This window comes from Mytilus trossulus, chromosome 6 (genome assembly GCF_036588685.1).
Source record: "Mytilus trossulus isolate FHL-02 chromosome 6, PNRI_Mtr1.1.1.hap1, whole genome shotgun sequence".
NCBI classification, from domain to species: Eukaryota; Metazoa; Mollusca; class Bivalvia; order Mytilida; family Mytilidae; genus Mytilus; species Mytilus trossulus.
The window spans coordinates 47,903,839-47,931,794 of record NC_086378.1 but is presented as its reverse complement, the minus strand read 5'-3'; the positions used below and the strand labels follow the sequence as shown (position 1 = coordinate 47,931,794).

Below are 27,956 nucleotides of genomic sequence, written 5' to 3'. Positions count from 1 at the left end.
TGAAAATTTTTATCGAATATTGGTTTTCTTTTGATTTTTCTCTTTTTTAACCATGATAATTTCTTTCCTTTCCTTACCGAACCGAACAAAGAATTAACACGACGGGTGCTGTATACGGTGCAGGAAATGCTTACCCGTCTGGAGCACCTGATTTCACTCCCTGTTTTTTGTGGAGTTCTTATTTATTATTTATAACTGTTGATGCAAATGTCTTCTGGTTTTATGAGTCTTTGTTTACTCCTTGGTTTTGATTGTTATTGTTATTGTAATTGTGATTGTCTTTGTCTTCCTTCCAAATAAGCACAACGTATATAAGAGACGAGAAAACGCAAATGTTCCAAAAAAGACGGGGAATATAATATTACTAGATCAAAACTACTACAAAAGAGGGGCGAAAAGATACCAAAGGAACAGCAAACTCATAAATCGAAAATAAACTGACAATACCATCGCTTAAAAGAAAAACAGACAAATAAAACCGTTCAGACTGTTAGTTTTCCTGTTTGAATGGTTCAACTTTAGTCTAGTAATTTTGGGGCCCTTTAAATAGCTTGTTGTTCGGTGTGAGTCAAGGATTCGTGGTATATCCCAAACATTGACCTTTAATGGTTTACTTTTATAAATTGTTATTTGAATGGCGAGATGTCTCATTGGCAATCACACCACTATATCTAAATAAAAGTACACAAGACACAACATAGAAAACTAAAGACTGAGCAACACGAACACACAAAAAATGGGAGTGATCTCAGCAAATTGATATACAGAAAATTGCATATTATTCGATTTACAATTAAAGTTGGATTTCTCGCTTGAATTGATAAACATTGTGTCGCGTCGTTGTTTTTTAAAGCTTGATATGCTGTATGAGTTTTGCTCATTGTCGAAGGCTGTACGGTGCTAACGTATACGTGATTTGGTCTCGTTATGCACCTCCCTAACTTATCAACAACCTTTTTCTGCTTACACTTGAAACGAAGATATATATTATCGAGCCCATGCTCGGTATATTGTTCATTTTAAGACTTTTTATAACTTGGATAAATGTTGTGACAATTTGTCGTATAAAAAATACACTTTGTGAGAAACAAAAATGTTGTTGATTTCTAAATGTCTAAAACTAATGTTGTATTATGAAGTGAAGATATTTACAGATAAATAAGAACTAACCAATATTTTTATGTTTAACTAAGGTTTTATTGAGAATATACATGTTTTTGTAAGCGATAGTAAAAGTTCAAATATTCTGTCAAAATTCTTATTTGACAAATGTGTCGTAAATCGTGACACGCATGTCGTAAATTCTGTGATGGCATCACAACCTCCATAACCTTCGTTCATACTTAGATATGTGTCTATAGTACATTTCAGCAGCTCTCCTTGGCAACATTTATTTGTCCCTGTAAATATATAAACATACACGTGATTCATTTCGGAGAAAGGCATAAAAAACAATGAATATTTAAAAATCTCATAAGTCGAAGAGGTCAACAAAACAAAACAAAACAAAGAGAACTAAAGACTCAACAAACGTGAACCCAATTAAAAACCGTGAGTGATGTAAAGTGATCCGAAATGGTTAGCAGTATAGGCTCGTTGTCGTGTTGTTTATGCAAGTACAAGGGTGGTGATACGTCTAATTCCAGGATGTCTATATGAGTACAAGTGTGATATTACGTCTCATTTAATGATGTTATATTCGGTGATGTCATAGTTATATTCGATGATTTCACATTCGATGATTTCATAGTTATATTCGATAATTTCATATTCGATGATGTCCTAGTCATATTCGATGATGGCATAGGCATATTCGATGAAAACGAGACGGTCAACTAAGGAATATATTTATTCTATTATAAACCTTCATTGCTTAATGCTTGTCATGATGGTGTCCAAAGATATGTTGATTATGGGACCCTTGGTTTAATAGCTTCGTCGGAAGCGGCAACCATTATATCATGATAGGAATACATGCTACTTACACAAGAAACGCATGCACTGTATAGTATCAACTTGGACACATATATTCATTATTTAAGCGCTGTTGGAATGTTGTCACATATAACTTGAGAAACACACTTTTACTAGAGTGATTATTTGGGCTTTGTGGTTAGTCCCAGACCGGTTAGATCACATCTAAGTGTTTAAAAGGGCTTTGAGTCTAGTTTCAGACCGGTTGATTAATCTTATTAATTTTGTAGGCATGGTTCATGAATAACTTTAATAAGACCATTCTTCTCTCAAATGTGAAGATATAGTGTTGTACTTATATTGTGGCATACTTCAATCGAAGATAAATAAAAATGTAGAATCGCAACTCTTTAAGATCAGTTTTCGAAGTATAAAAATCACAAATATATTATTTAAGCCCTGTCTTATAGAATCATATTCATAACAGTGTGGTCCTGGCCATTGATTGACGACCTAAATTATCCCATTGACTGGGAAAGATTAGGTGAACGTTTGTCTGTAACGACCATTGCTTACTTCTTACTAATTATAGAATTTAAACTGTGGGGGTCACCAAAGGTTCTTAACGTCTTTAATAATAAAATAATTCGAAAAAATATTCAGGAATAGCCTTTATGTTTTGATTAATATTATTGATATAAATCAACACATCGTATTATTCCGGATTCGTTTTTCGAATTGCTTTAGTTAGGTGTTGAGAACCTTTGGTGACCCCACGGATTCAGTGTCAAGTACATAGTGAGCAGTGATTGTTACCGACAAACGTTCAACTTATCTGTCCCAGTCAAAGGGATAACTTAGGTCGTCAATCAATGGCCAGGACCACACTGTTTTGAATATGATTCTATTTAGGTAAACATTTTAATTTTATTATATGCTTTTATAAATCTATATTCCCATTTTATTATATATTGTATCCACATTGGCATGCTATAATGAAAACTATATGAACATTTATCGAAGTACATTTTCTGGATGATATAGACGAAGCCTGTTGAGTAAATCCCTCTCGGTGTCTGCCTACACTGCAAAGTTCATTAGATCACGATAATGGCATTATGTCATGAGGATTATCTAGCAGTTTTGTCAAACAAAGAAGCCACGGTGAATTGACAAGTTCTTGATTGTACAGCCTTTTAGAGAAACCATTACGAATCAATCAAAAGCATCACACAACCGACTTGCTCAAGTACAGACATCCAATTATTTGTCAAAGAGACAATAGCCCTACCATAGAAAAAAACAACAGCAGAAGATCACCAAAAGGTCTTTAATGTAGCGAGAAATTCCTGCACCCGGAGGCGTCCTTCAGCTGGCCCCTAAACAAATATATACTAGTTCAGAGATAAGGAACGCCATACTAATTTTCCTAATTTCCAAATTGTACACAAGAAACTAAAATTAAAATAATACAAGACTAACAAAAGCCAGAGGCTCCTGACTTGGGACAGACGCAAATATGTGGCAGGGTTAAACATGTTTGTGAGATATCAACCCTCCCCCTATACCTCTAGCCAATGTAGAAAAGTAAAAGAAAAGTATAACTTGCTTTGACATTATTATTGTTTGTTTGAGGTATTTAAAATCTATTTGAAAACTGTTTAGAATGGATAAATACAAACAATGCACGATGTATATTTCTATATTACTCCATTGTTAAAATAAGTGAACTACTTTTGTTCCTACCACACCTGAACAAAATAAACATGGGAGCTTTAGCCATTACTTGAAACCGAGTCTTTGAAAATTTAAAATAAATGACATGTATCTCTTCTGAAACTACTTGGCACAATGACTATTGAACTTAGTGGATAGTTATCTCATTTACAATCAGATCCCAATCATACATTTGTACCTCTTTAATTTTTTATTCACCCAAATGTTCATGAGAAAGTCTTGCTTTAAATGTTGATCCTTGGATTTAAAAGAAATAAATATACATGGTTGTTGTTGCTAAAAGTTATTACAAATAGATCTAGTGAAAATTGCAGCGTTTTGTTTTTATCTAAAAACAACCCAATTTGAGATATTGAGAAGAACATACTAGACATTAAACAATTATACAAAGGTACGTAATATGTCAAAGAAATGAACTATATAAATACAATAGAGATACATACAATGTTTAGTGTTATGAATGTGTAGTGTATATTTTTAAAATGGAAGACCTTAAAATATGGAAAGGAGAGAGAAGGTTTATTGAGAGAATCTATTTATGATTAAAAAATGACACACATTTTTGATAGAAGATTGTTTAATGTTTTCTTGAGTTTCCTTAACTTAAGAATGATTACAATTATTCTAGAATTTTTATCTTACTAAAAAGTAAGTGTCCTTTTCTTTCTGTTGTAAAAAAAAGGTGCATTTAATGAGATGTTGGTATTCATCACCAATATCGCCATCTTCAAATATGTTCTTACCTTTTGACGAAATACTTTGAACCACACAACTCTTGTCGTCTGCTATAGAATTAAGTGTGTGACGTATACTGCATTCATGTGAAACACAATAAGGGCACAAGCAATCGGAAACTTCCTGAAACAAAACTTTAAAATCAATTCTTTAGCATGAAAAGGGGGACATGAAACGTGCGAATACACAACCACAGTTACTGCAATACTTATTTATAAGTTGGTGTTTAAGGTTCTCAAAGTATTATAGTAGATGAAGGGAAATACAGATTAAGCACCAAACAACACTAGTAATTTGCTTTGAACAGATCTAGACTATTTGATAGTGCATATTTACTGTTTTCTTCTTCTTCAGAAAATGCTTACAGTAAATTACAAGAACAAGAACGGGGTTCCTATACTTGCTACTTTTTTTTTCTCCAGAAAATAGTTAATAGACTTAGAGTATCTTATGTGTGTACACTTATACGGAACATTACATCTTTATAACCTTTTCTCTAATTTTTGTGCTATTTTCACATTTCCTGACCGGTGTGAGAAAAATATTTCTCCTCACTAGTGAAAAATCTGTTCTCGGCAAATGATTAGTCGAAATTTGATTATGACGTCAAAATGTTTTGTTTTCTTCTCAACTTTTCCTATTGTGACGTCATGAAAAAAGGCGACCTTGCCTGATGACGTCGCATATAAAGAGCACAATTTTCTAAAAATCTTTGAAAAAGAACGATAAAAAGCATTAGAGAAACAGATTCCGACACTATAACTCGTGTATTACGATATTTCTCCACTCTCGACAGTTAAATTTTATTATTTAAAGGGCTCGGCAAGCCTCGCGCTTTAAATAATAAAATTTAACTGTCTCGAGTGGAGAAATATCGTAATACACTTGTTGCAGTGTAAGAATCTATATATAAACAACTGATTGGCTTTACGTCATACGACTTTTTAACATCTTTTTTTCAAGCCGTCTTTTTTATTTCCTCTTTATGGAGGAAGAGCTAACATTTATGTCCGTAAAATCACATTTTGTCTATAAGAGCAATTTCACCAACAGCGTTATGTTCATTTAAGACCTTATCTGTCAGCAGCTTGCTATTAGTATGACCGAACACGCTTTCAAAGTTTCACTTCTATCTTTGGGATTAGTGATCCGTCAGCAGTGTATCAATCACCAGCACCGTGTCGTATTAAGACTTGATCCATCAGTGGATTGACAGGAAATGATTAGATATAATGGAACAGTTATCCTTTGGCAAGATGAAGTAAAACATAAAGATGAAGAAATAGTTTTATTTCTTAGCGTCTTTATCTACATTTGGCAGGACTGATTTCCCATGGGGAAGTATTAAATCACAATACAAAATAGTCTAAATTTCATTTACGACACCAAGAATGAAGACATATTGTATGGTTATCCAAATTGAAAATGTCAATATGTATTTTGTTAGACTTTTCAGAATTGTGAAGTAAACACTTTATGATATTTTTCCTCACCAAAGGGTTTATTGCCTGTCTGATAACAGCTGAAAGGCGTTGGTTTATAGACATCTTTGTCTCAAATGTTAGATCTGAGCTTTCTTAAAGGAATGTAATCTTACACAAATTCTTCCAACTCATCATGTTCGTCGCCAATTAACTAACTCTATATTAATACTTGCTGATGTATTGTGTATTAACGAGGGCGTCGTGAGCTTACTTATTACTGTTCTGGCACTTATATGAATTATATCATACATATAACAACTAAGAGTGATCTCAGGTGCTCCGGAATGGTAAGCATATATATTTTACATTTCTATTTTAAAGATTTTCGTTACTGATGCACATATTCCGAAGGCAAGGTTGGCTACAGAATCTTCGAACTTATTGTGTTTTTTTTTTTTAATTTAAGCTACACATTAGTGTGAATCTTTTTCACATTGACGTGCCAGCAAGGCTATGAATATTTCTGATAAAAAAAGACCCCCAAAAGGCACATTAACTGAAACATATTCGAATCGATGAGGAGTGAATTTCGTTCTAACACAAACGATACAAAGGGTTGGCTAGCACACGTTTAGATCATTCGTTTCTAACATACGTTTGCATAGTTTGCATAAACTTTGACAAACTATGTGTGCATTTCTTTCTAACACAAACGATACAAACGGATAAGCGCGCACATGTTTCGATCATCTGTTTCTTAAAGAGGGACGAAAGATACCAAAGGGACAGTCAAACTCATAAATTCAAACAAACTGACAACGACATGGCTTAAAATGAAAAGGACAAGCAGAAAAACAATAGTACACATGACACAACATAGAAAACTAAAGAATAAACAACACGAACCCCACCAAAAACTAAGAGTGATCTCAGGTGCTCCGGAAGGGTAGGCAGATCCTGCTCCACATGTGGCACCCGTCGTGTTGATTATGTGATTACAAATCCGGTAAATAGCCTCATTCGGTAGGTCACATTCATGAAAGGGAAGGGGATTGTAGTTACGACGTAAGGAACATATCCGATATTATTTGTGAAACGGTTATTCCATAACGGTCAACCAACTCGTGATGGCGTCCGTAAAATTTACGTTTACGAAGGGATAATTTCAACTTTGCCATTTGGAACTCTTGGTTCAATAGCTTTCTTGTGAGCAGCAACCTTCTATCAAGAAAATCATGATAGGAAATACAAGCACGGGACTATCGTATCATTTGGGAGATATATACCCCGAATGCAGGTGCTGTTGGAATGTTGCTACTTAGAAATGGAAAGTTCACAATTGGAAAGCTGAAATCATCTCTTTTGTCGTAAAGTCTAACATACGTTTGCAAAGTGTATTGATACATAAACTTTGACAAACTATACACTCAATAAAAATTCTTCTATTTGTAGTTCATCGTTTGTTAGAACAAACGCTATTATTATACCTCAGTATGTTTTTTCTATATATAAAGTAAGGAAATAGTTGTGATATTTCATTCCACAGAACCATTTGCCAGTCAATAGTTTCAAAGACTATTTCCCCGGTGAATAGTTTCATAATCGTCTTTCCCGTACTTTTTTATGCTTATTTTTCATTGGACGATAATGATTTCATTGACTACTCTGCTTGGTTACGTATGCTTTGTAACGTCAAACTCACTCTAACATTGTTAACGGTGGAATCTGTTTGTGTTGATTGTAATTTCATTAACAAGACATGCAAGAAGCAATAATAAAAAAGAAAAAAAATATTCACGGGAATTTTTGAAAAATCTAAATTATAGTACCTTATTCATAATATGGGTTCGCTCTCGCTATATCAAAAGTGAATTTGCGTTTGGTGTACTTTAGCTAGAATTTATTATAACCACGGAAAGTTTAACACAAGTATTTCTAGTCTTGATTGAAATTAATGAAATATTTATAAATACAAAACGAATTATAAAAAAAGTATAGTTCATCATGTGCATATAAAGTTATGTGACATTTTTCTTTTCTTTCATATGGTATACAATACACTTTTAAAAAAATTAGTTATTTGGTATATATAAAAAAAACACTTAAATTAAATGTCTGTGTTGTTCAGTATAATAAAACACCTAATGACTGGTTGTGCGGGTAATAGCAAGTTTGTTGTCCCTTCGCATACCAACTATTGGTCTCGGCTTTGCCTCGAGCTATAGTTGGTACCTCAGGGACAACAAACTTGCTTTTACCCTCACACCCAGTCAATAGGTGTATACAGTTGGTTAATTTCACCCTGATTAAACGATGTATTTGTTTCTAACTTCACCCTGATTAAAAGATGTATATGTTTCTACGTTTGTAAAAAGTCTGTTTACCAACAACATGTGCATGCATTATTGAAAGTTCAAACAGGGTTAATTAACACTGATTAAACGATGTATTTGTTTCTACTTTTGTAACGTTTAGAAAACAACAACAAACGCCGAACAACGTTTACAAATATTTGGTTAAAAAGCTGTCAAAGGAACCAGGATTATAATTTAACACACAAGACGCGCGTTTCGTCAACATAAGACTCATCAAATATTGATACTAAAGCCAAACAAGTACAAAATTGATAAGCATTGAGGACCTAAAATTCCAAAAAGTTGTGCCAAATACGGCTAAGGTATTTAATTCCTGGGATACGAAAAGTTTTTCGAAAAATTCAAAGTTTTGTATACATTATAAAAATGACCATATAATTGATTTTCATGTCAACACCAAAGTGCTGACTACTGGGATGGTGATACCCTCGAGGACGAAATATCCACCAGCAGTGGCATCGACCCAGTTGTGTAAAAAGCTATTAAAGGTACCAGGATTATAACTAAATACGCCAGACGCGCATTCCGTCTACATATATTAGACTCATCAGTGACGCTCAGATCAAAATACAAAGTATTTATAATAAAGCCAAACAAGTACAAAATTGAAGAGCATTGAGGATCTAAAATTCCAAAAAAAACAAAAGAAAGAAATGCACTCTTTAAAACGATCACTGAAAATGCGTCTACAGTTTGTCGTTCATCGTTTGTAAGTACAAACGCTACATTTCTTTTTAACTAGCACATTGAATCAATTATCTACAATATTTTTACTACTAAAACAGACAAATTCTGACACAAATAAAAAGGTTTGTTGCTGATTGTAACAACTCAAAACAATGTCACAAGTTATTCAAATTTAGGTATAGCAAGGCCTCACAAATCCCTGTGTTCATACATTCATCTGATAAAGACGATGCACTGACAATAGAATTATTTAAACATAGACATGATGGAAGAGCGATAGCATATGTGTATGATACATCTTCTGCATATTATGTCAAATAAATGTATTCTGAATTAAATACATCTCGATTCGGAAAAATAATTGTATTTTAAATTAAAATAATTGAATAAATATATTATTCTAATTTCAATAGGTGAATTATCAATTTTTAATAATAACATAATTTAACTCAATCGAATGGATAAATAAAAATTATGATTATACACTGGCACCAATATAAGAATTCATATTAAGCTCACATGACAAGACTATTCACGATATGTAATACTGTAGTACAGATGTATATTTACCTGAAAACTTTCGCAGTGGTTATGGTCTTCTCGGATTGTAGATTTTAGAAATCTTATGCTGCATTTCAGGGATGTATAATTATCACAACTTCGTTTTTCTGAAAGGCAAAGAATATTTGCTAGCAACATATTATATATTTCTTATTTAAAGAGGTGTGTGCTATCTAAACACTATAACATGATGCCAAAGAAACATTTTCATTAAAAAAAGGAAAATTAACAATAGATAACGAAAATCGTCCATTTTGTCGTAAATTAAATGACTGTATAGTTTCTCGTGTAAAACTGAAATATCTAAATCTGAGAAAGGGCAATTATAACGGTTTATCTTTTATTTAAAGTGAGATCCTTTGGGTAAATATGGACTGTATATTTCGAAAATTCGTTATTATTTAGAGAAAAAATATCACCAAGATAACAGTTAGTATTGTTGAATTTATCAATCAAATGTAATTTAGACAAATCTTTGATAATAAACTGTGATTCATAACAGTACAAGAATAAGTCTGCTATTAAAAGGGTACAATGGGAATACCACTCACCTGTCAAGTTACTTTATTGACGAAACGAACATAAATGTTATCGAGAAGAGAATTTAACAGCTTCAATCATCTCATCACACCTTCGGTTAGGATATCTAGAATATTTACCTAAGAAGTTTTTTAATGAATTGCAGCAAATTTATTTTCATTAAGATAAACCAAACGATCATTTAATCAAATAGGAAAACACTGGTTTGATAAGACTGTGTGGAAGGAGTTGAAAAGTCAAAACGGGCAACAGACATAACAGGACCACCAAAAGCAACATTTAAAGCAGTCTCTTTTGACACCACAAATAGTTAATTCCACTGTTTTGATATATTTTTTGACAAAAGATAATGAGTTATTTGAAAGTCGTTGAGGCGCCAATTAAAACCACCGAAAGATTACTTGTAGAAAACTGCCAACCAAATATAAAAAAGAAGATGTGGTATGATTGCCAATGAGACAACTATCCACAAAAGACCAAAATGACACAAACATAAACAATTAAAGGTCACCGTACGGCCTTCAACAATGAGCAAAGCCCATACCGCATATAGTCAGCTATAAAAGGCCCCGATAAGACAATGTAACACACATAAACAAACGACAACCACTGAATTACAGGTTCCTGACTTGGGACAGGCAGAGTCCGAGATAAAACGATTTTTATATGCGTGGTTTATGTAACTTATACATAGGTAGGGACCTTCAAAGTATCAGAAGATGCATTGAGCAGTTATCTGGTCATGCTTTGTTTTTTTACATTATTTATCTCTGTTGAGTGCAAGGACTTGAATGTAAATTAATTTAAAATATCATTCTTAAGATAGTCCGTGAAGCATTTACGGCATGCATCCACCACATTGTGAGCTGTTAACTAATTTTTACAACAAGATGAAAGATCGTCTTTTGTCACCTGAAACACTGTCCAATCTTTATAAGATGAAGGTTTTAACTTCTTGGCCTTGAACGAAAATGAGGTCCCCCGTAATAACATGGCCACAGCGACCATGCATTTATTTAACATTTAAAATTTGGTTTTTTATCTAACCAATATTTAATTAAATGTACATGATTGTGTACCAGTTTCAAGATGCTGTGACCACAAATTACATAAAACCACACTTTGTTCCTAAGCATAATTTTACCTCTTTACATTTTCCTGTTTATTGAATGCGACCAAAAATTTTCAAATTGAGATATTAACCTACCTCAAACCATGGAAGTATTATATTGACTGGAACTACAACGACTAATTGACTAATTAGCACTTATTTATAACCCGGGGAGCTCTGTAGAAAAGATATGGAAACTGACTAATTAGTATGTTATCGTTAATAGCCCTTTGTGACCATGTGCGATGCCGCCGTCATAAACTGACCAGACATACTTCTTATCAATCACGTGGTTTTAATCGAGACAGCTTAACAATATTACCTGTCGGAAAACACCTTTACTTATGTCAATCGCGTCGGTAGACCTTTATTCGTGAACAACTTATTTAAACAAATCGACTTATGCATAAAAAATGAAAATCGGCCCAGAATTAACTAGTCTACAACGATTTGAAATAGTGAGTGACATTATTTTATTATTTTGTGGGTGAAGTTTAAATCGCGATTAAGGTGTGTTCCGGTTACCGCCGGTTAACAATAAATATATTTGATAAATATTAAGACTGTGAAGTTTATAGTAATATATATGGTTAAGTTACTGGATAATCCTGGAAAGTAGAAATTTCCAGTTTACAATACGAAAATTAATCGAGCAAGTCGAAAATTTATCGAACAATAAAATACAGCAGAGGAAAACAGATCTATAACTACGTTATATAGCTAATTATGTAATACATTTATTTTCCCTAAAATATGTTATCACTATCCGACCATATGATACTGGTAAATATTAAGTGGACAGTCGCCCAAGAATTTGCATAATGTCACCATACAAATCCTTGAGTACCATTACTAAAAAAAAATCAACACATCGGGGTTCGCCGCTGAACATTCGTATATACTAACCAATAATCTTACCCTGGATTTAGAGCAAAGCTTAATAATTCCTACATTTATCTAAAATCTCTTTGATCTTTTTATTTTATCAGAACGATCATTTACAATCGTCTTAAATATGTAGGAAATGTGTGCCACTCAGTGGTGTAAACACGGTAGTTATCATATAATCACAGCTTATCGTCAAATTTCTACCGAACAATAAATCAATAAAAATGGGGCATTTATTCAATAAATTTGATACAAATTTCCATCGTAAATGTGTTTTAATAAAGAAATAATGATGACTCGCATTAATCCATCAGTCACTCAATCGGCACACATATGCAGATGTAAGGTAACGGAATCTGTCGAGGTTTTCCGATTGCTGTTTCCTGAGAATTTATAACAACTTTCGATTTCCTCGTTTATTTCCGTAATCCCGAAAGCAGCCGATAATGACAATATTGTTGGCCACCACACGCTGGTATGTAAAGAACGTTCCATGTTTCAAGCTAATTAACATGTCATTAAATTGCGCGCGGCATCGCAGATGAAACGTTTGAAGTCGGGTCGTAGTAGTTCCTGTCAATATAATACTTCCATGCTCAAACCAAATGTTTGACATGAAACGGAACGGGCCGTAGAGTAATGTATATAACGCATTTTGGATAAAGAAAAGTCATGCGGGGGTTTTAAAATCACCATGGAAATTTTGTTACGAGCTGGTGTGACATGATTAACTTGACTCAAAACTTTAGAATGTCAGAATTGCTTTAAATAAGAGATATTGATATATGTGATGTATTTAGGAAACTAAAATAGAAAATAAGATACAAGCGTATTGGTGTAAATGAGTTTGACAGAATGATGAAAAATAGGCAAAAAGAATAAAGGGTTACACATATATAAAAATAGAGGAAACATGTACAAAAAATAAAGGGCTAAACATATAAATAATAGAGGAAACATCTACAACAAATAACGAATAATTGACAAAAATATAAACAAATAGAGAAAAATCGACCATAATACAGAAAAGAGAAAATGGCATGACAATTTTGAGAATATTAAAATGAATCAACGCCATCTGGACTCCAGGATAGATGTGTAGTGGTAGTTTAGTTAGACATAGTACTTGTCACTATTTCTAATCATTGATGTAGAATAGCAGTTAGATGTTAGTCTTAATAAGGATTACTGGTTTCCACTAATAATTGTAATCCCTCTTCCGGAAAGAAGTTTCTACTTGGGAAATATTGTGTATAATACTCACCAGTAGTCAATAAAGATTCATTATGTAGACTCGTTCCTTTTGATGAAATTTTCTTTAAATTATCATACACGTCTTTTTTCAGGACAAAAGTTTTGTACGATCTGGAAATAAAAAAGCACGAGTCAAGATAATACATGTATATGGAAATACACATTACATTTGTCCAAAATCAATCATTATATAACTGTCCTTATCTAATGTATTGCATTCGTTAATGCATTCCTGCCTTCATTCATTTATTTATTTATTTCCATGAATCATTTCTTAGCAACTTCAATGACGTGTACCACGATGAAATAAAGATTCTTAGTAAATGCTGAAATTTCTGGGAGCATTCTGAATGAATATTAAAATGTTATTTCCTTTCGTTTCAAAAGACTTCCCCTCGTAACTATATTGATAAGCATACAATCAATAACAAACTCTTGAAGTCTCCAAATTTTATTATTCTCCAAGAACTTGGTAATTTTCTTACGAAACATAAATCCTATTAAAAGCGCTCGAAAATTAAATGTTTTCATGCGAGTTTAGATTTATTAAGACATAAATATTCTAATGTGAGTGCTATAATCTTTATTGCATGGTCTTCACTTTATACTTTAATTTCATATCTCACTTCGTCCAAGGATTCTGTTAAAGGTATGATTAATTTTGTTTCAATAAATAATGTGTTATGTAAAAATCAAATTACAACTTGAGAAAATATAGTTTATGGCTCTATTAAATAACAGGCTATGAAGAACGCTGATAGCTTAAACATCTTAATAAACATAACTCTAAAATTGAAATCCTATGAACGCTAATACGAACTATTTTATAGTTCCCAACAATGCTAGAATAAAATAATAATATAATTGTATTATGAACCTATAGTTTACAAATGCAAGTACTGTCATGTTTTACGGATGTCGTGATGATTCTTATGTTTATTGATCGAGATGCAAATAATTATAGGAGATTTGTCATACAAGTCATATAGATAAAAAGAAACTTAAGGTCAAGATTAAATAAAGACAACATTAGTATACCGCTGTTCAAAACTCATAAAGCCATGGACAAAAAAGAAAATCAGGGTAACATACAAAAACTGATGGAAACGCATTAAATATAATACAACATTAAAATTTAACATACACACATAGAAACGGACTAAGCATTACACAAAATCCTATGAAAATAACAAATATAACATCAATAACAATATTTCTATTTATTTTTTTTATAAAAAGTTATGGATTTTTTTTATCATATGTGTTTGTTTAAATCCGCGCAAATGTAGTAGTTTTTCATCAGGTAAATTTCGCGCAAACGTAATGCGTTTTGTCGCGCAAACTTTTTTTTTCTTCATGCAAATGAAGGATCAATCCGCGCAAACGTAACGCGCCGATAACAACTACAAACAAAAGAAATAACATGGTCATCGTACATTTATCGTAAAAAAGAAACGAATAAATCTATGAAGAAGTCCATTTTGTGTTGTTGAAATGTTCTCTCGTTTTGGGCTTCCATTGATATATTTAAAATTTTATAAAAAAAAGCGATGGTCAGCATGTAAAACAGATACGTATTTTCCGAATTAACTTTCACATATATCATCGATAGACGTACACAGATATAGGAAGATATGGTATGAGTGCCAATAAGGCAACTCTCCATTCAAATTACAATTTATAAAAGTAAAAATAGGTCAGGGTACGGTCTTCAACATAGAGCCTAGGCTCACACCGAACACAAGCTATAAAGGGCCCCACAAATAACTAGTGTAAAACCATTCAAACGGGAAAACCAACGGTCTAATATATATGAACAAAGAGAAACACTTATGAACCACATTAACAGACGACAACCACTGAACATCAAATCCCTGACTTACACCTAGGACAGGTGCAAACATTTGCAGTGGGATAAAACGTTTTAATGGTACAATGTATGTGATGCTTTTTCAAAACAAAGACATTTCGAAACATATGTTATTCTTTTGACCGTCAGACGATAAACGTCTATTTGTCTGGAATTTGTATCTTTATAATGTGATTATATGGAAGTACTTACTAATAGTCTTGCTAAGTGTGGATTTAGAAATTTTCGTGGAATACCAATTTTCTCGGATTTCTTAGTTACAGATAAAACAGGAATTTAAATAATCAACGAAGTATAATCTTTCTATAATAGATTTTCATTCAGAATTTGTCCTATTTAAACCACGAAATCATATTTTTAGTATCTATAAATATATCATATAATTATATATATTTTTTTTAATCCACAAAAATGTGTACCAACTGATCAATAAATGCATCCACTGTATAATAAAATGGCACCAGTTTTGTCATTTTCACGGGTAATACGGTCCCGATACGAGGGGTGTTTGAAACTGATTTTTAGCGTAGCCAATTTCATGAGATGGGTACAAAAATATTTCTGTCAACAGTATACACATGCCTTCGTTTTCACAAACATCTGACTTTAGCACACCTTTGTTTAATCCCTTCAACATGTTTTCCATTATATATATTTATGATTCAATGTCATGTTTATCATTATGGACTATTTTAACAATACCGAATCCGGAGTATATAATTATTGACTAGTTTTTACATTCTTAACCACAGGAAGTGCTGGTGTTCGGCTAAGAAAGAGCAACTAAAAGAGGTAAAATCAAGTTTACAATCGGTGCAATTGCAGGACACAGTTAACTTGTTTTGCCATGATTTTGTCGTGTACAGAAAACAATATATAATATTGTGGGTTTTTTTTTCCGCCAAAACATTGATCTTATTTCTTTGTATTGTTCTTACTTGAACGTCCTATCAAAGAAAAGGTAACCTGTTAAAAAAAACATATATCTCGGAGTCAAAAGTCGGTATTAAATAAAAAATATTCTATTAACTTTGTCGATTGATATTAATGTTACGTATTCGGAAATTCGCACAGAAAACCAGCTCATGCAGTTAAAAGACATTAGAATCATATAAATAAACCATTATAAAATCTATTTGTCAAAATAATATGTCGGAAAACAATTGCTGATATTACTTCTACATTATAATGTTGCTTTATACGAAGTAACCTTATAAAAAGAATAATTATTGATTTATTGAAGTGTTTAGGAAATGACACATTATAGTTTGTCAACTGCAGTTTAATGTTCTAAAACATTATTTACTCAAGAAATAACTACATGTGAATTAGAACAAAAATAAAATCATGCACATACATAATTAAGGAAACAGACAACAGACTTTTGACTAAAACTGGATATTATATCATGAATATTCGATTAGCCTTTCAAATTCTACATTCTATTAAATATTCTATGCAATCAATAAAATCTGAAGTATATATATTTGATCCTTCAGTTTTAAAATCCATAAACACTTTATTTTTAGTCTGCTGTTTCTTTTTCATCGTTTTACTACATTGTTATTAGAAACATTGCATTGGATTCAGTTTATTTTACATGTTTACCATATTGGTATAAAATCACATTAATTAATTAATTATCTTTGGCATTGTAAAGAGATCATGATTACAAAAAGGAGAGAGTACATTTCTTCTTTGATGTATGTTATACACCTGTTTTCGAAATTTAAATGTTGACAAATCATATTGAAAAAAGAATAAGAAACATGCTTAACTCCAAGACAAAGTCAAGAAAGGGAAGTCCATGAAAATTGAAAAATCAATGTTTGAAATTTGTTAGATGTATTTCTATTTGTATACATCGAAAGAGTTAAGTCAATTTCAACAGATTTTTATAGTTTGTTCTTATATTGTATTTTTACACCACTGTCGCAGGGTAGATTGAGGATTGGACGCCCTTTAACATGTTAAATCCAACCACAATATGTATGTATATGCCTGTCCTAAGTGTTTAAAATATAGCATACACTTTTTTAAAACACAATTAGAATGTTGAATTAATTAGAGAACGCTTGCAAGCATTAAAAGCACCGGAAACAATCTGAAAAGTACTTCATTTGCATATATGAAACCATACTGTCTCACCATGTAAATACAAGAAACCCATTTTCTGAAACTAGAATAATTTTAACATTTTAAAACTATATATTTTAAAAGTAATTGAAACAGATTGTTTTTAAGAGTGCAATTAAAATCACGATGAAAAATGAGATTTTACACTAGTGGAATGTATATTTTATTTGTACAGCCATAATTGGCGTAAACTCTGATATTTTATTTATTTAGATTTAGTGGTATGTAGAAAATTTGTTAAAGGAAAAAATATTTACTAGTAATTGTTGTACGGTGACTTTCGATTGAATAATTACACTACGGAAGCTTAGAACGCAAGCAGTCTTCATACATCATGCAATACAGCATTTTTTTGTCAATTTGTGTATGTCAAAACAAGATCGTGTCTTCTTGTTCATTACCCCTACCAGTGTCAGGTCGAATATTGTCTTCCTTTATTAAGCACTTTATAAAAATACTTCTAACTTCCTTGTTGATTAAATCAAGATAGGATATAAAGAACTAAATGGTGGCCCCGTTGCCGGCAATGCTATTTTTAGCAATTATCTCCTAATAAGGCGTTTTCATTAAACAAATTATGGAAAATCTGTTGTTGTCTAATTGAAGCTCTATATCTATTTGTGATTTTACCGCACTCAAATATATATGGTCCCATGGCTTTTCTTGGTGAATTTTGGGGTTTTTCACGATACCTGACGATTTCGCAGAAAATTTTCCCTAATTTTGAGCAACATAAAAAAAATATTTTCGGCATTTCATACTATACATTTTAGGACAAATTTGTGCTTGCATGAAACTTCATTCATAATGCTTTCCAGAAGAAAAATTTATAAAAGATATAACAACCAATCACAGAGAGCCATCTATTTTTATCTCTATGTCATGTTCCCTTCATAAAATGGCTGCGCCCATGTAATTTTATTTGGTACATTGTAACCTATACGGTAATAAACAATTTTTGAAATTAGATTTTTTTTGCCGCATTAGTTACTTGAACATGGCTTGACTTCATTCTACTATGCAAAATATTTCATTGTTAACTGTATAATACACAGGAATTAATTTCTGGAGCCTACCCCTGTTTAAAAATTGGTAAAAAATTACACTGATTTTTATAGACATTACGGTACTGTTTGTTGCAGGTGTAATATTTTGCCTCTTTGTTAGTATTGCCTTTTCGAGGTAATCATGTGCTTCTGATATTGATCAACAGAAAATTTAATTTGAGTGACACTGTACTGAAAAACAAATAAAAAATTCGGACCAGTTCAATATGAAATAAATTCACTATTTTGAAACGGACTATAGCTTTATAAATCGGATACATGTGCACATTTTAGCTTCTTTTCGTAAAAAACATCTTCTGGTGGTCTATATTAGCTATACAAGTAGTATGGTAAATGTTTTGAATGATGCGAAATCGTTAAGCGTATGCAAATACCCTTGGAGCCGTTTTTACCAAAAAAGGGGGAGGGTTAAATCCGAAGATTTCTGTGTCATGTGATGTGACAAGATCAAACAAGTATCGCCAAAAGTTAGGCCTATGTATGGCTATCAAGCTTGTAAGACAAATTTTGGATAAAAACAGAAAAGACACACGTACCAAGGCGATGAAATCCTGTACCTACCCGTATTTTGAAAGCAAATAAGAAACAGACTATAGCATGAAAACGGAATTATTCACACAAATCACAACACTAGTAAAGCGTTTTTGATGTCTAAATCTTTCTGTAAATACAATTTTTGACATATTTTGAGACCATTATAGGATATAAAGAACTAAATGGTGGCCCCGTTGCCGGCAATGCTATTTTTAGCAATTATCTCCTAATAAGGCGTTTTCATTAAACAAATTATGGAAAATCTGTTGTTGTCTAATTGAAGCTCTATATCTATTTGTGATTTTACCGCACTCAAATATATATGGTCCCATGGCTTTTCTTGGTGAATTTTGGGGTTTTTCACGATACCTGACGATTTCGCAGAAAATTTTCCCTAATTTTGAGCAACATAAAAAAAATATTTTCGGCATTTCATACTATACATTTTAGGACAAATTTGTGCTTGCATGAAACTTCATTCATAATGCTTTCCAGAAGAAAAATTTATAAAAGATATAACAACCAATCACAGAGAGCCATCTATTTTTATCTCTATGTCATGTTCCCTTCATAAAATGGCTGCGCCCATGTAATTTTATTTGGTACATTGTAACCAAGAGGCAGTATATTATAGAATGTAATTGAAAACTAGTGTACTGTACATATTGGATAAATGTGGATGTCGTAAAATAATAGAATCACTACAATGGCCTGGAAAGACTCAATTACGGTTAAGGGCTGACGCAGATTACAATCAAATTGCGAATTAAATTAGGAGATGACATATCGGAGAGACATTAACACTTCACAGATAGCAGAAATAATAATAATGGCTTGAACTATATAATTCCTTATGGTAACAGGTGATGATTATACCATTTGAAATCAAACAAAATACATCTGCATATTTCATCCAATATCTTGGGGTTTGGTAAAATATGACTGATTACACATGAAGTAAATTAATGATAAATTATTGTAAAAAAACAATAATTTGATCGTGAGTACAACGCTTCAAAATGTATTTAAATTATATACAGGATGATCTATAAATTTGTTTGTAAGATATCTTATAAAGTTAGCAAAATAAATACATTTAATTTAGATCTGCTTTACTATTTTTAAAGGTTTTTTTTCACACATCTTTTTTATCTAAAAAAAAAAGACAATGTTATGCCATAAATAAGATATCTGATAAACTGGTAGTATATGTGATAATTTTATAAGATATGTAATGTATTAACTGTGATATTTAAAAACAAATTGAAATATCTTATAAACCTATAGAGACATCTTATAAATTGAATAAAATATCTTATGATTAATAGTCTAAGACATATCAGATATATATCAAATATAGATATCTTTTAAAAATTTAGTACGATATATGACATACCAACTAAACAAAAGATATCTGATATATGACATACCAACTAAACAAAAGATATCTGATATATGACATACCAACTAAACAAAAGATATCTGATATATGACATACCAACTAAACAAAAGATATCTGATATATGACATACCAACTAAACAAAAGATATCTGATATATGACATACCAACTAAACAAAAGATATCTGATATATTAATTAAACCATAAGATATCCTATACATCAATTGACTTTTTCTAATATCTAATGAAGTTGATACGATATAATAATTTTTGAAAATCATGAGCTCGAACACATCAAACGAACGCTCACAAGCCAAACATTTGCAATCCAAAGAAAGATAAGTACCGAAAATTGTTGAAGATATCAATAATACCTGAAATAAATAGCAAAATTCATCAAAAGCCAACTTTGCTTGAGGGAGTTGAAACCTTAGTTTCATAATAATTTCATTTCAGTACCGAAGCACTGACTACTGAGCCGATGATACCCTCTGGGACTGATAATCCACCAGCAGAGGTGAATGTCAAAATTGTATGTAATGCAATCGCATCAAAAGCAGAAAAGTGTTCAATTATAAAGATGCAATAATACTAGACATGGAAAGAATGATAAACACCACCATTTCTAAAAGAGATAAAAACAACCAACAGCCAATCAGCACACTCAACACTACAGTGTAAAACAAAGATTGGGCAACGCGAACCCTTTTTGAACTGGAAAGAACTCAAGTAGCTGCGGGAAAGTAAGTAGGGCCTAGTTGCGCATGCATTTGTCATATTAACAGGAAACGCTTTGTTGTGGATTCATATTCGGTTAGGACCAAAATAAACGAAAATATGTCGTGGTAGTGGATTCGCTACGTGGAATATAAATCATTAACAACGCCTTTGACTATAAATACTAAAAAGAGTCGTGGTGTTGTGGATAGCGCATCGGAGAAAAGAACATTTCTTAGTAAAAAAATATATCATATCGGGCAATCCCGTTATCAAAGTTACAGATCTAGATAACCGTGCAAAACCATTGCATTAATCATAAACATATCTGAACTTATATTGAATTTCTCTTTGTTTTAACTGACAATATGTAACTGAGGGGGGATAGAAGGGGTCCTGATCCCGAAATTCCGGGCTTAAAAACACGAAATCACGAATTCCCGGACTTAAAAACACGAAATCCCGAGGTCCCGAAATTCGAATAAAGAATCCCGGATCCCGAAAGGGTCAATCCCGAAATCCCGATCTTAAAAACACCCGATCCCGGAGTCCCGATAAAGGCCTTATCCCCCCTCGTAACTGTCTGTTTGTGACACTAGGGACTAATGTCCTGTCTGGTGAATTTTTCATTGTACAAATTTGAATAAATTTTATCAAGAGGAAAAAAAGCGTATCGGAATACAAACGCAAAAGTTCCTGCTACGATCTACGTTCCGGGGAAATAATTTCAGGGAGTTAATGTTCGACTCTCCCTTGACACCATTTGCAAGTATGGTATTGTACGTAAAAGACACCCTTGTAGATTTCAAAATAGAGCAGGCTAATGGGCGCTACATTGCAGCACTCGCACCTGCAAAGTGAAAAGGGATTAATCTAAGTTAAAATAACTTGTTTCCCAATCCGATATAAACACATATGTGTATTAATAAACTAACAACTACTAATGCAAAAACATACCTCTGTAATATAAACTTTGCAATGTTCTTTTGTGTTTCATTTAAGTTCTGCTGGTGAGGTTTAGGCAGTGGAGGACTATGATGAGAGTCTGGTTCATTTAGATGTTGATGTCTTCTATAGGTAGGATCTGCCGACGGTGGACGTAATCCAATCAGACACTCGGACTTTTCAAACAGGAAAATAGCACAAATTGTGTACAGGTACATCTTCAACATACAAGAAAATACAATATTAAAAAAAACACACTTTAATGTGTTTCCCGTTATCGTTTGATAATCTTTATTTGAATATTCCTTACTATATTCAAACAGGAATTCTTGTTTTGTTAAGTAACATTAATCAATTTTGCAATCCTTTTATAAACAACTTTTATTGGCGAGTTGCTTGCAATTATACTCCATTACTGTTATGACCTGACGTGTTAGTAAGCAGTATGAATGAATTCGTACACGAGCACACAAAGTCAAAATAAAACATGTAAAATGAGATTGTAAGAATGATTAAACACAGAATACGTCTTTTAAAAAATAAATTTACAAAACCTAATAAAGAGACAAGTCCGTCATCTGTTAACTTATGAAGTTATTATCCATTGAAACCACTTCACCAAATTTCACAATGGACACACTCATCATTGTGATGGTAAAATATAGAACATAGTAGTAAAATGCAAGTTTTGTCTATTATGTTGTAAACCGTTATAAATATTGAAATTATGATATTAATAAAAAATTTCTAAATGTTGAGCTATACCAGTTGTCTATATTCGTCAAAATTGTCAGACGACTTATTAGAGGATGCATTGCCCTTAAATGAAAAATGTTACTACATGTATCTCCTATTAATTCTCCTATTATCTTGAAAACTTTATAGATAAAGAGCAACATTAAAGTGCCAAAATGATCAACAAACTTCTACAAATAAGTCCGCAAAGTTGAATTTGTAAGTCGTCTCCCAATTACAGTTATTGCCCATTTATTACCTTTTAATTTTCGTTTTTGCATCAAGTTTTATATCAAAAAAGACCTATTATTATTAATATAATTAGATGGATAGAAACTGAATAATTAGCAACATGATCAGCAAAAAGATAAGGTCTACTATTAAAGTTATATGAAGAAAATCGTCCAACGACACCTTATTTGTGTAATTGTCCTTTAAAAACGATCAGAAATTCATCTGCATTTGGTTTAATATCCCGTTTTGCATACATCAATATCGAAGACAGGTTTATTCTAGAAATGTTGCTTATCAACTGTTTTATTAAGTTTGTTCTTATTATTTAATTGCAACTACAAAACAATTTCGTTATAATGAAAGACAAAGACTAGTCAAATGACTAAATATGATAATAAACTAATTTTGAAATTTTCTATTCAAAATTATATATTAAATGGTTTATGATTTTTATTTAGATTTCTTTGAAGTTTTAATTGGTTGCTTTTGTCTTTGATTCGTTCCTTTATTGTCAATCGTCTTGTATGTAACAGTTTAAAATCTTTGTATCCAGATTTCGTCTGTTTTTCATTTAGTTTTGTAATTACTACAAACGAAAACCACAGGATAGTTCATTAGATATAGACATTTTCCAATCGTTCTTGGTATGTCTGTGTTATATACAACTTTAATTGTGATAAATCTTTAAATAACACAATATAATGGGCAATCACTCTATGGTTTCCCTGTGTTATATTCCTGTCTTATAATGTTGTTGTTATATAAAATGTCTTATATTTTACGAAGGGAAAGTAATTTGACTTTAAGCGGTTTCTCATTGACATTGTTATCTTCTACTTTTCATTGATTTCTCCAAATACTCAGTATATCTGGTGGTTGAATATGTTCAAGGATTACTACAAAAAAACTAAACGTCTGAAAAGACCAGTTTTCGTCTAAATTTACATGAAATTTTACTCGACATTCTTCAAAAGTATGACGTGTGTCTTAATTTTTCTTGACAAATTCTCATTTATATTAAATGTGTATGAAATTTACTCAACATATTGTCGACCTTCTGAATATGGTCTTAAAATTTCATGACAAGTTCTTGACATTTGAATACTGTCTTGAAATGTCTTAAAATATTCTCGACATTCTTTTTTTTCTCAGTATGGCTTGACATATTTTGAATATTTTAAATTGTGTCTTAAATGTAATTGACAGTTCTGCGCTTATATTCTGACCAATATTCATGATATAACTTTAATTTTTATTTCTCTTTATATGATATACTGTTGTTTCAAGTTCTTACAACAAAACAGTTGGGCATTTAAAATAATTGAAAATTTGGGTATATAAATATTTTTTCAAATGCTATGAAATCTAAAGTATGAAATAATTTAAATGTTTTTTTTTAAATAATTACAAATTGTGATTCCTAAATTTTATTAATTAAATGATTAAAACCAGTCATACTGTAGACATATTTCATTCTACAATATTCAATGTTAATATGGTGAATAATCATGGTACCAAACTGTGGTTTACATAAATAGCAAATTATGATGATATACAAATCATTTACATAACAGAAGAAAAATTTGTTTAGTGTCATCTGTTGGAATATATATTGTATTACACATGGACAGGATCATGAGGATATTCCCCAAAAAATTAAGGTATTCCAAACCCAAAGTATACGCAACTGTCAAATAGAAATTACTGCTTTACCTGTAATCAGCCGTTCAACTTATCAGTTGACCGACAATCCCACTACAATTTAAAAAGTTTGTTGATAGATGAAAATTAAAATCATAATTTTGATGGGAAAAAATTAATTAAAACGAATTTTCTTCATCAAAATTATTAAGTCAATTATATTAATATGAAAACAAATTGAATTATAAAAAAATGTATTCATAATGGATCCCATCAACGATTTCTATAGAAATCATTGGTTTCATGAAATGAATCTCAAACAGTCGACATGCATTATTTAGATCTAAACATTTATTTTATTTTCAGACAGGAGGTATCGCCAAATATTAATTTTTGATAGAAAAAATAATAACATTCACCCCCCCCCCCCCTTTTTTTAGCCACACAAACCCAAAAGATGAATTGTGGGGTCGAAAAGAGACACATGTAATATTTAAAAACTGCCTACAAGGCAACTATTTTAATAAGGCAAATTTGACTGGCAGTTTTGCAAAAGGCAAAATCTAAATGCTGTTTGTCAGTAACTTCGACTTGTATTCCAAGTAAAAATAATTAATTAAATTTTAATAATAATAAATAAAAATTAAACTACATGGGTGATTAATTAGGGTATTCCAACTTAGTTGCACCAAAAGGGTATCTTACTATACCAAATTAATCGTTGATTCTTCAATATTTAGTTTAATCATTATAAAAAGGAGTATTTAACAGCAATAGAATGTCATAAAACAGTGCAGAATAAGTCTGCTCACATATGAGGCGAAATTTATACTGTTGAGATAGTGTCAAAACATATTTAAGACTGTCAAGAATGTGTTGACATAAATTCAGACAGCTTTCAGAATGTCAAGAATGTGTAGAGACATATTCATACATTATTTAGAATGTCAAGAATATGTCAAGACATATTCAGATATTATTAAGAATGTCATAAATATGGCAAGACAGATCAAGACAACTTTAAGACAGTCAGGAATTGGTCGAGATTAATCAAGACTCTTATCAGATGGTACAGGAAGTGTCGAGAAATTTTGGTCGAGACTAATCCAGACTCTTATCAGATGATACAGGAATTGTTGAGAAATTTTAAGAAAATGTTCATACTGTCAAGACACTTGTCAAGAGAAATCAAGGACCTTATTAGACAAATTCATACTATGTCGAGAATTTTTAAAAATTATTCAGACAAATTAAAAATGTCGAAAAAAAAATCATGCAAATTCAGACAAAAAATGGTTATTTCAGACATTTTGACTTTTGTAGTGGATATAACTGTCAGTATCTGTTCAACATGTTCAATGATAGAACTGTCAGAACATGTTCATAGATAGAACTTAGTATCTGTTCAAGGATAGAACTGTCAGAATATGTTCGAGGATAGAACTGTCAGTATATATTCCAGTGTAGAACTGCCATTAATTGTTGAAGGATAGAACTGACAATTTCTGTTCAATAGTAGAACTGTCAGTATTTGTTCAAGGGTAGAAATGTCAGAATGTGTTCTATAGGGTAGAACTGTCAGTATCTAATAATATTATTTGTTCAAGGGTAGAACTGTCATGGGTCTAATGTACTCAATTATGAGCACAGTATTAAGGATAAGGTTTTACAACGGAACGTGGTAAACTTTAAAGTTAAATAGTCATGTAAATGAAACATTCAACAAAATATTAAGAAACAAAAATCTACTAAGCTCCACTAAGAAACCCAACATACCCATATAGATTAGTCAGTTTTAATATATAGGCTCAAACAATTTTGAGTTTGTATTATCAAAATACAACAACAGAGATGATGTACTGTCTGCTAAGTTTTATTGCATACTATAATATACATGTAGTGGACATAAAGTTAAATTTGTCACCTCAATAATATAATGAAATTTATTAAATAAATATAACTTTAATAAAATAAAAGATTAGTTACTTCAATATATGCGTAGCGTATACTCATTACATTCCTTAATCAAATTTTCATCCAAATGCATGTTATGATATAATTTGTTGACAACTTGACGTGTGAAGTTCAAAATATATTTATTCAATTTCATTGCATCTTACATCCAATACATTTCACTATTAAAATCAAAAAAATATACTCCTCTAAACTTACCTTCTGAAAATGATTTAATAGCTCAAATTTTATTTCAATTTATGTTTCACTACTGTGTGCGTCCAATCGAATTTTGCAAATTCAAATTTGGATCTTTCGAATTCCTGTTTTACTTTATTGTCATCATTTTATCCGTGCGTTTCAAGTAAAACGAAGTAACTTAATCAGTGCTGTCATCACAACGTTTTATTCCTGGTTTTAGTCCACGAAAGTTATTGTCAGTGTTAATAGTATGCTGTTGGCTGTCAAGCAGAGTCACGTTCTGTGAGTGGATTATTCTCATACGATCTGTTACCGGATATTACTAGCAATTAATCAAAGGCCTCAGCAGTAGTTCATCCCAATATAAGCTGTGGGACAAAATGATCAATATGTTGTATTTCTTTAACATTACATGACAGAGAGTATTTCAGTGGTATATCTTCTTTATGATACTTCATCTGTATTTAACTTGAATTAAAACGTGTTTGACATCATATTAGAAATCGATTTTTTTATGAAGTAACTTTTTATTCCATCACTCCTTGATATCACTAAAAGCAATGAATAGAATCGTTCTACTACCATTTTATTGAAAGTAACTTTATAATTAAACAAGACCATGATTGCAAACTAGGTGTGACCTCGACAAAAAAAAGCTATGCAGGTATTCAAAACATAATTAAAAAGTATAAGAGAAAATCATTATAGATTTAGAGACATTTTAACTTATCAAAATAAGTGTAAGTCAGTCTTGTTCATTTTTCCTTTTTGGTCCAATGATAGTATGAATGAAAGCTTAATGAAATTGACAAAAATACATAAATCGAAGAACATTATAAATAAGAGTTGAATGTAAGCTAGTATGTTGATATCATAATAATATTTATAAAGGATGAATAAACTGTAAAAATGGTGTTTAGATCCTAAACACAATTCTAAACACATGTTTTGCGCGCTTTTTTTTTTTTACATGTGCAGATTTAAACGTGTCTCGGTACAATGTGTTTGGGATTGTGTTAAGAATCGTGTTTAGTTTAGAAAAATGTGTTTAATTTCTATACACTTTCATTTTTAAACGTGTTTAAATTCACGTCAGGTTTAAATATTATGTGCTTAATGCATTATCCTGAAAAATGTGTGAAGAAATTAAACACAATCCTAAACACATTAAGATCTAAACATGTATCACAAGTGTTTAAATTCTGAGCACGATTTTTACAGTGTATAATTGTCTCAATGACACTTGTACCAAATCTTCTTACTTATAAATGTATATAAGTATTTATAAAAATGAAAA

At 31.5% G+C, this 27,956-nt stretch overlaps 1 protein-coding gene across 1 annotated transcript; it reads right to left on the bottom strand.

The window, feature by feature from the left end:
* Positions 1 to 1,188: 1,188 nt before the first annotated feature.
* Positions 1,189 to 27,098, bottom strand: LOC134722756 (uncharacterized). The gene is made up of 6 exons (XM_063586382.1): positions 26,678 to 27,098; positions 21,908 to 22,113; positions 13,237 to 13,337; positions 9,443 to 9,540; positions 4,395 to 4,509; positions 1,189 to 1,400 (listed from the first exon to the last, which is right to left on the bottom strand). The coding sequence occupies exons 2-6, from the start codon at positions 22,111 to 22,113 to the stop codon at positions 1,189 to 1,191; spliced, it is 732 nt and encodes a 243-aa protein (XP_063442452.1). The 5' UTR covers positions 26,678 to 27,098.
* Between the last annotated feature and the right edge of the window lie 858 nt (positions 27,099 to 27,956).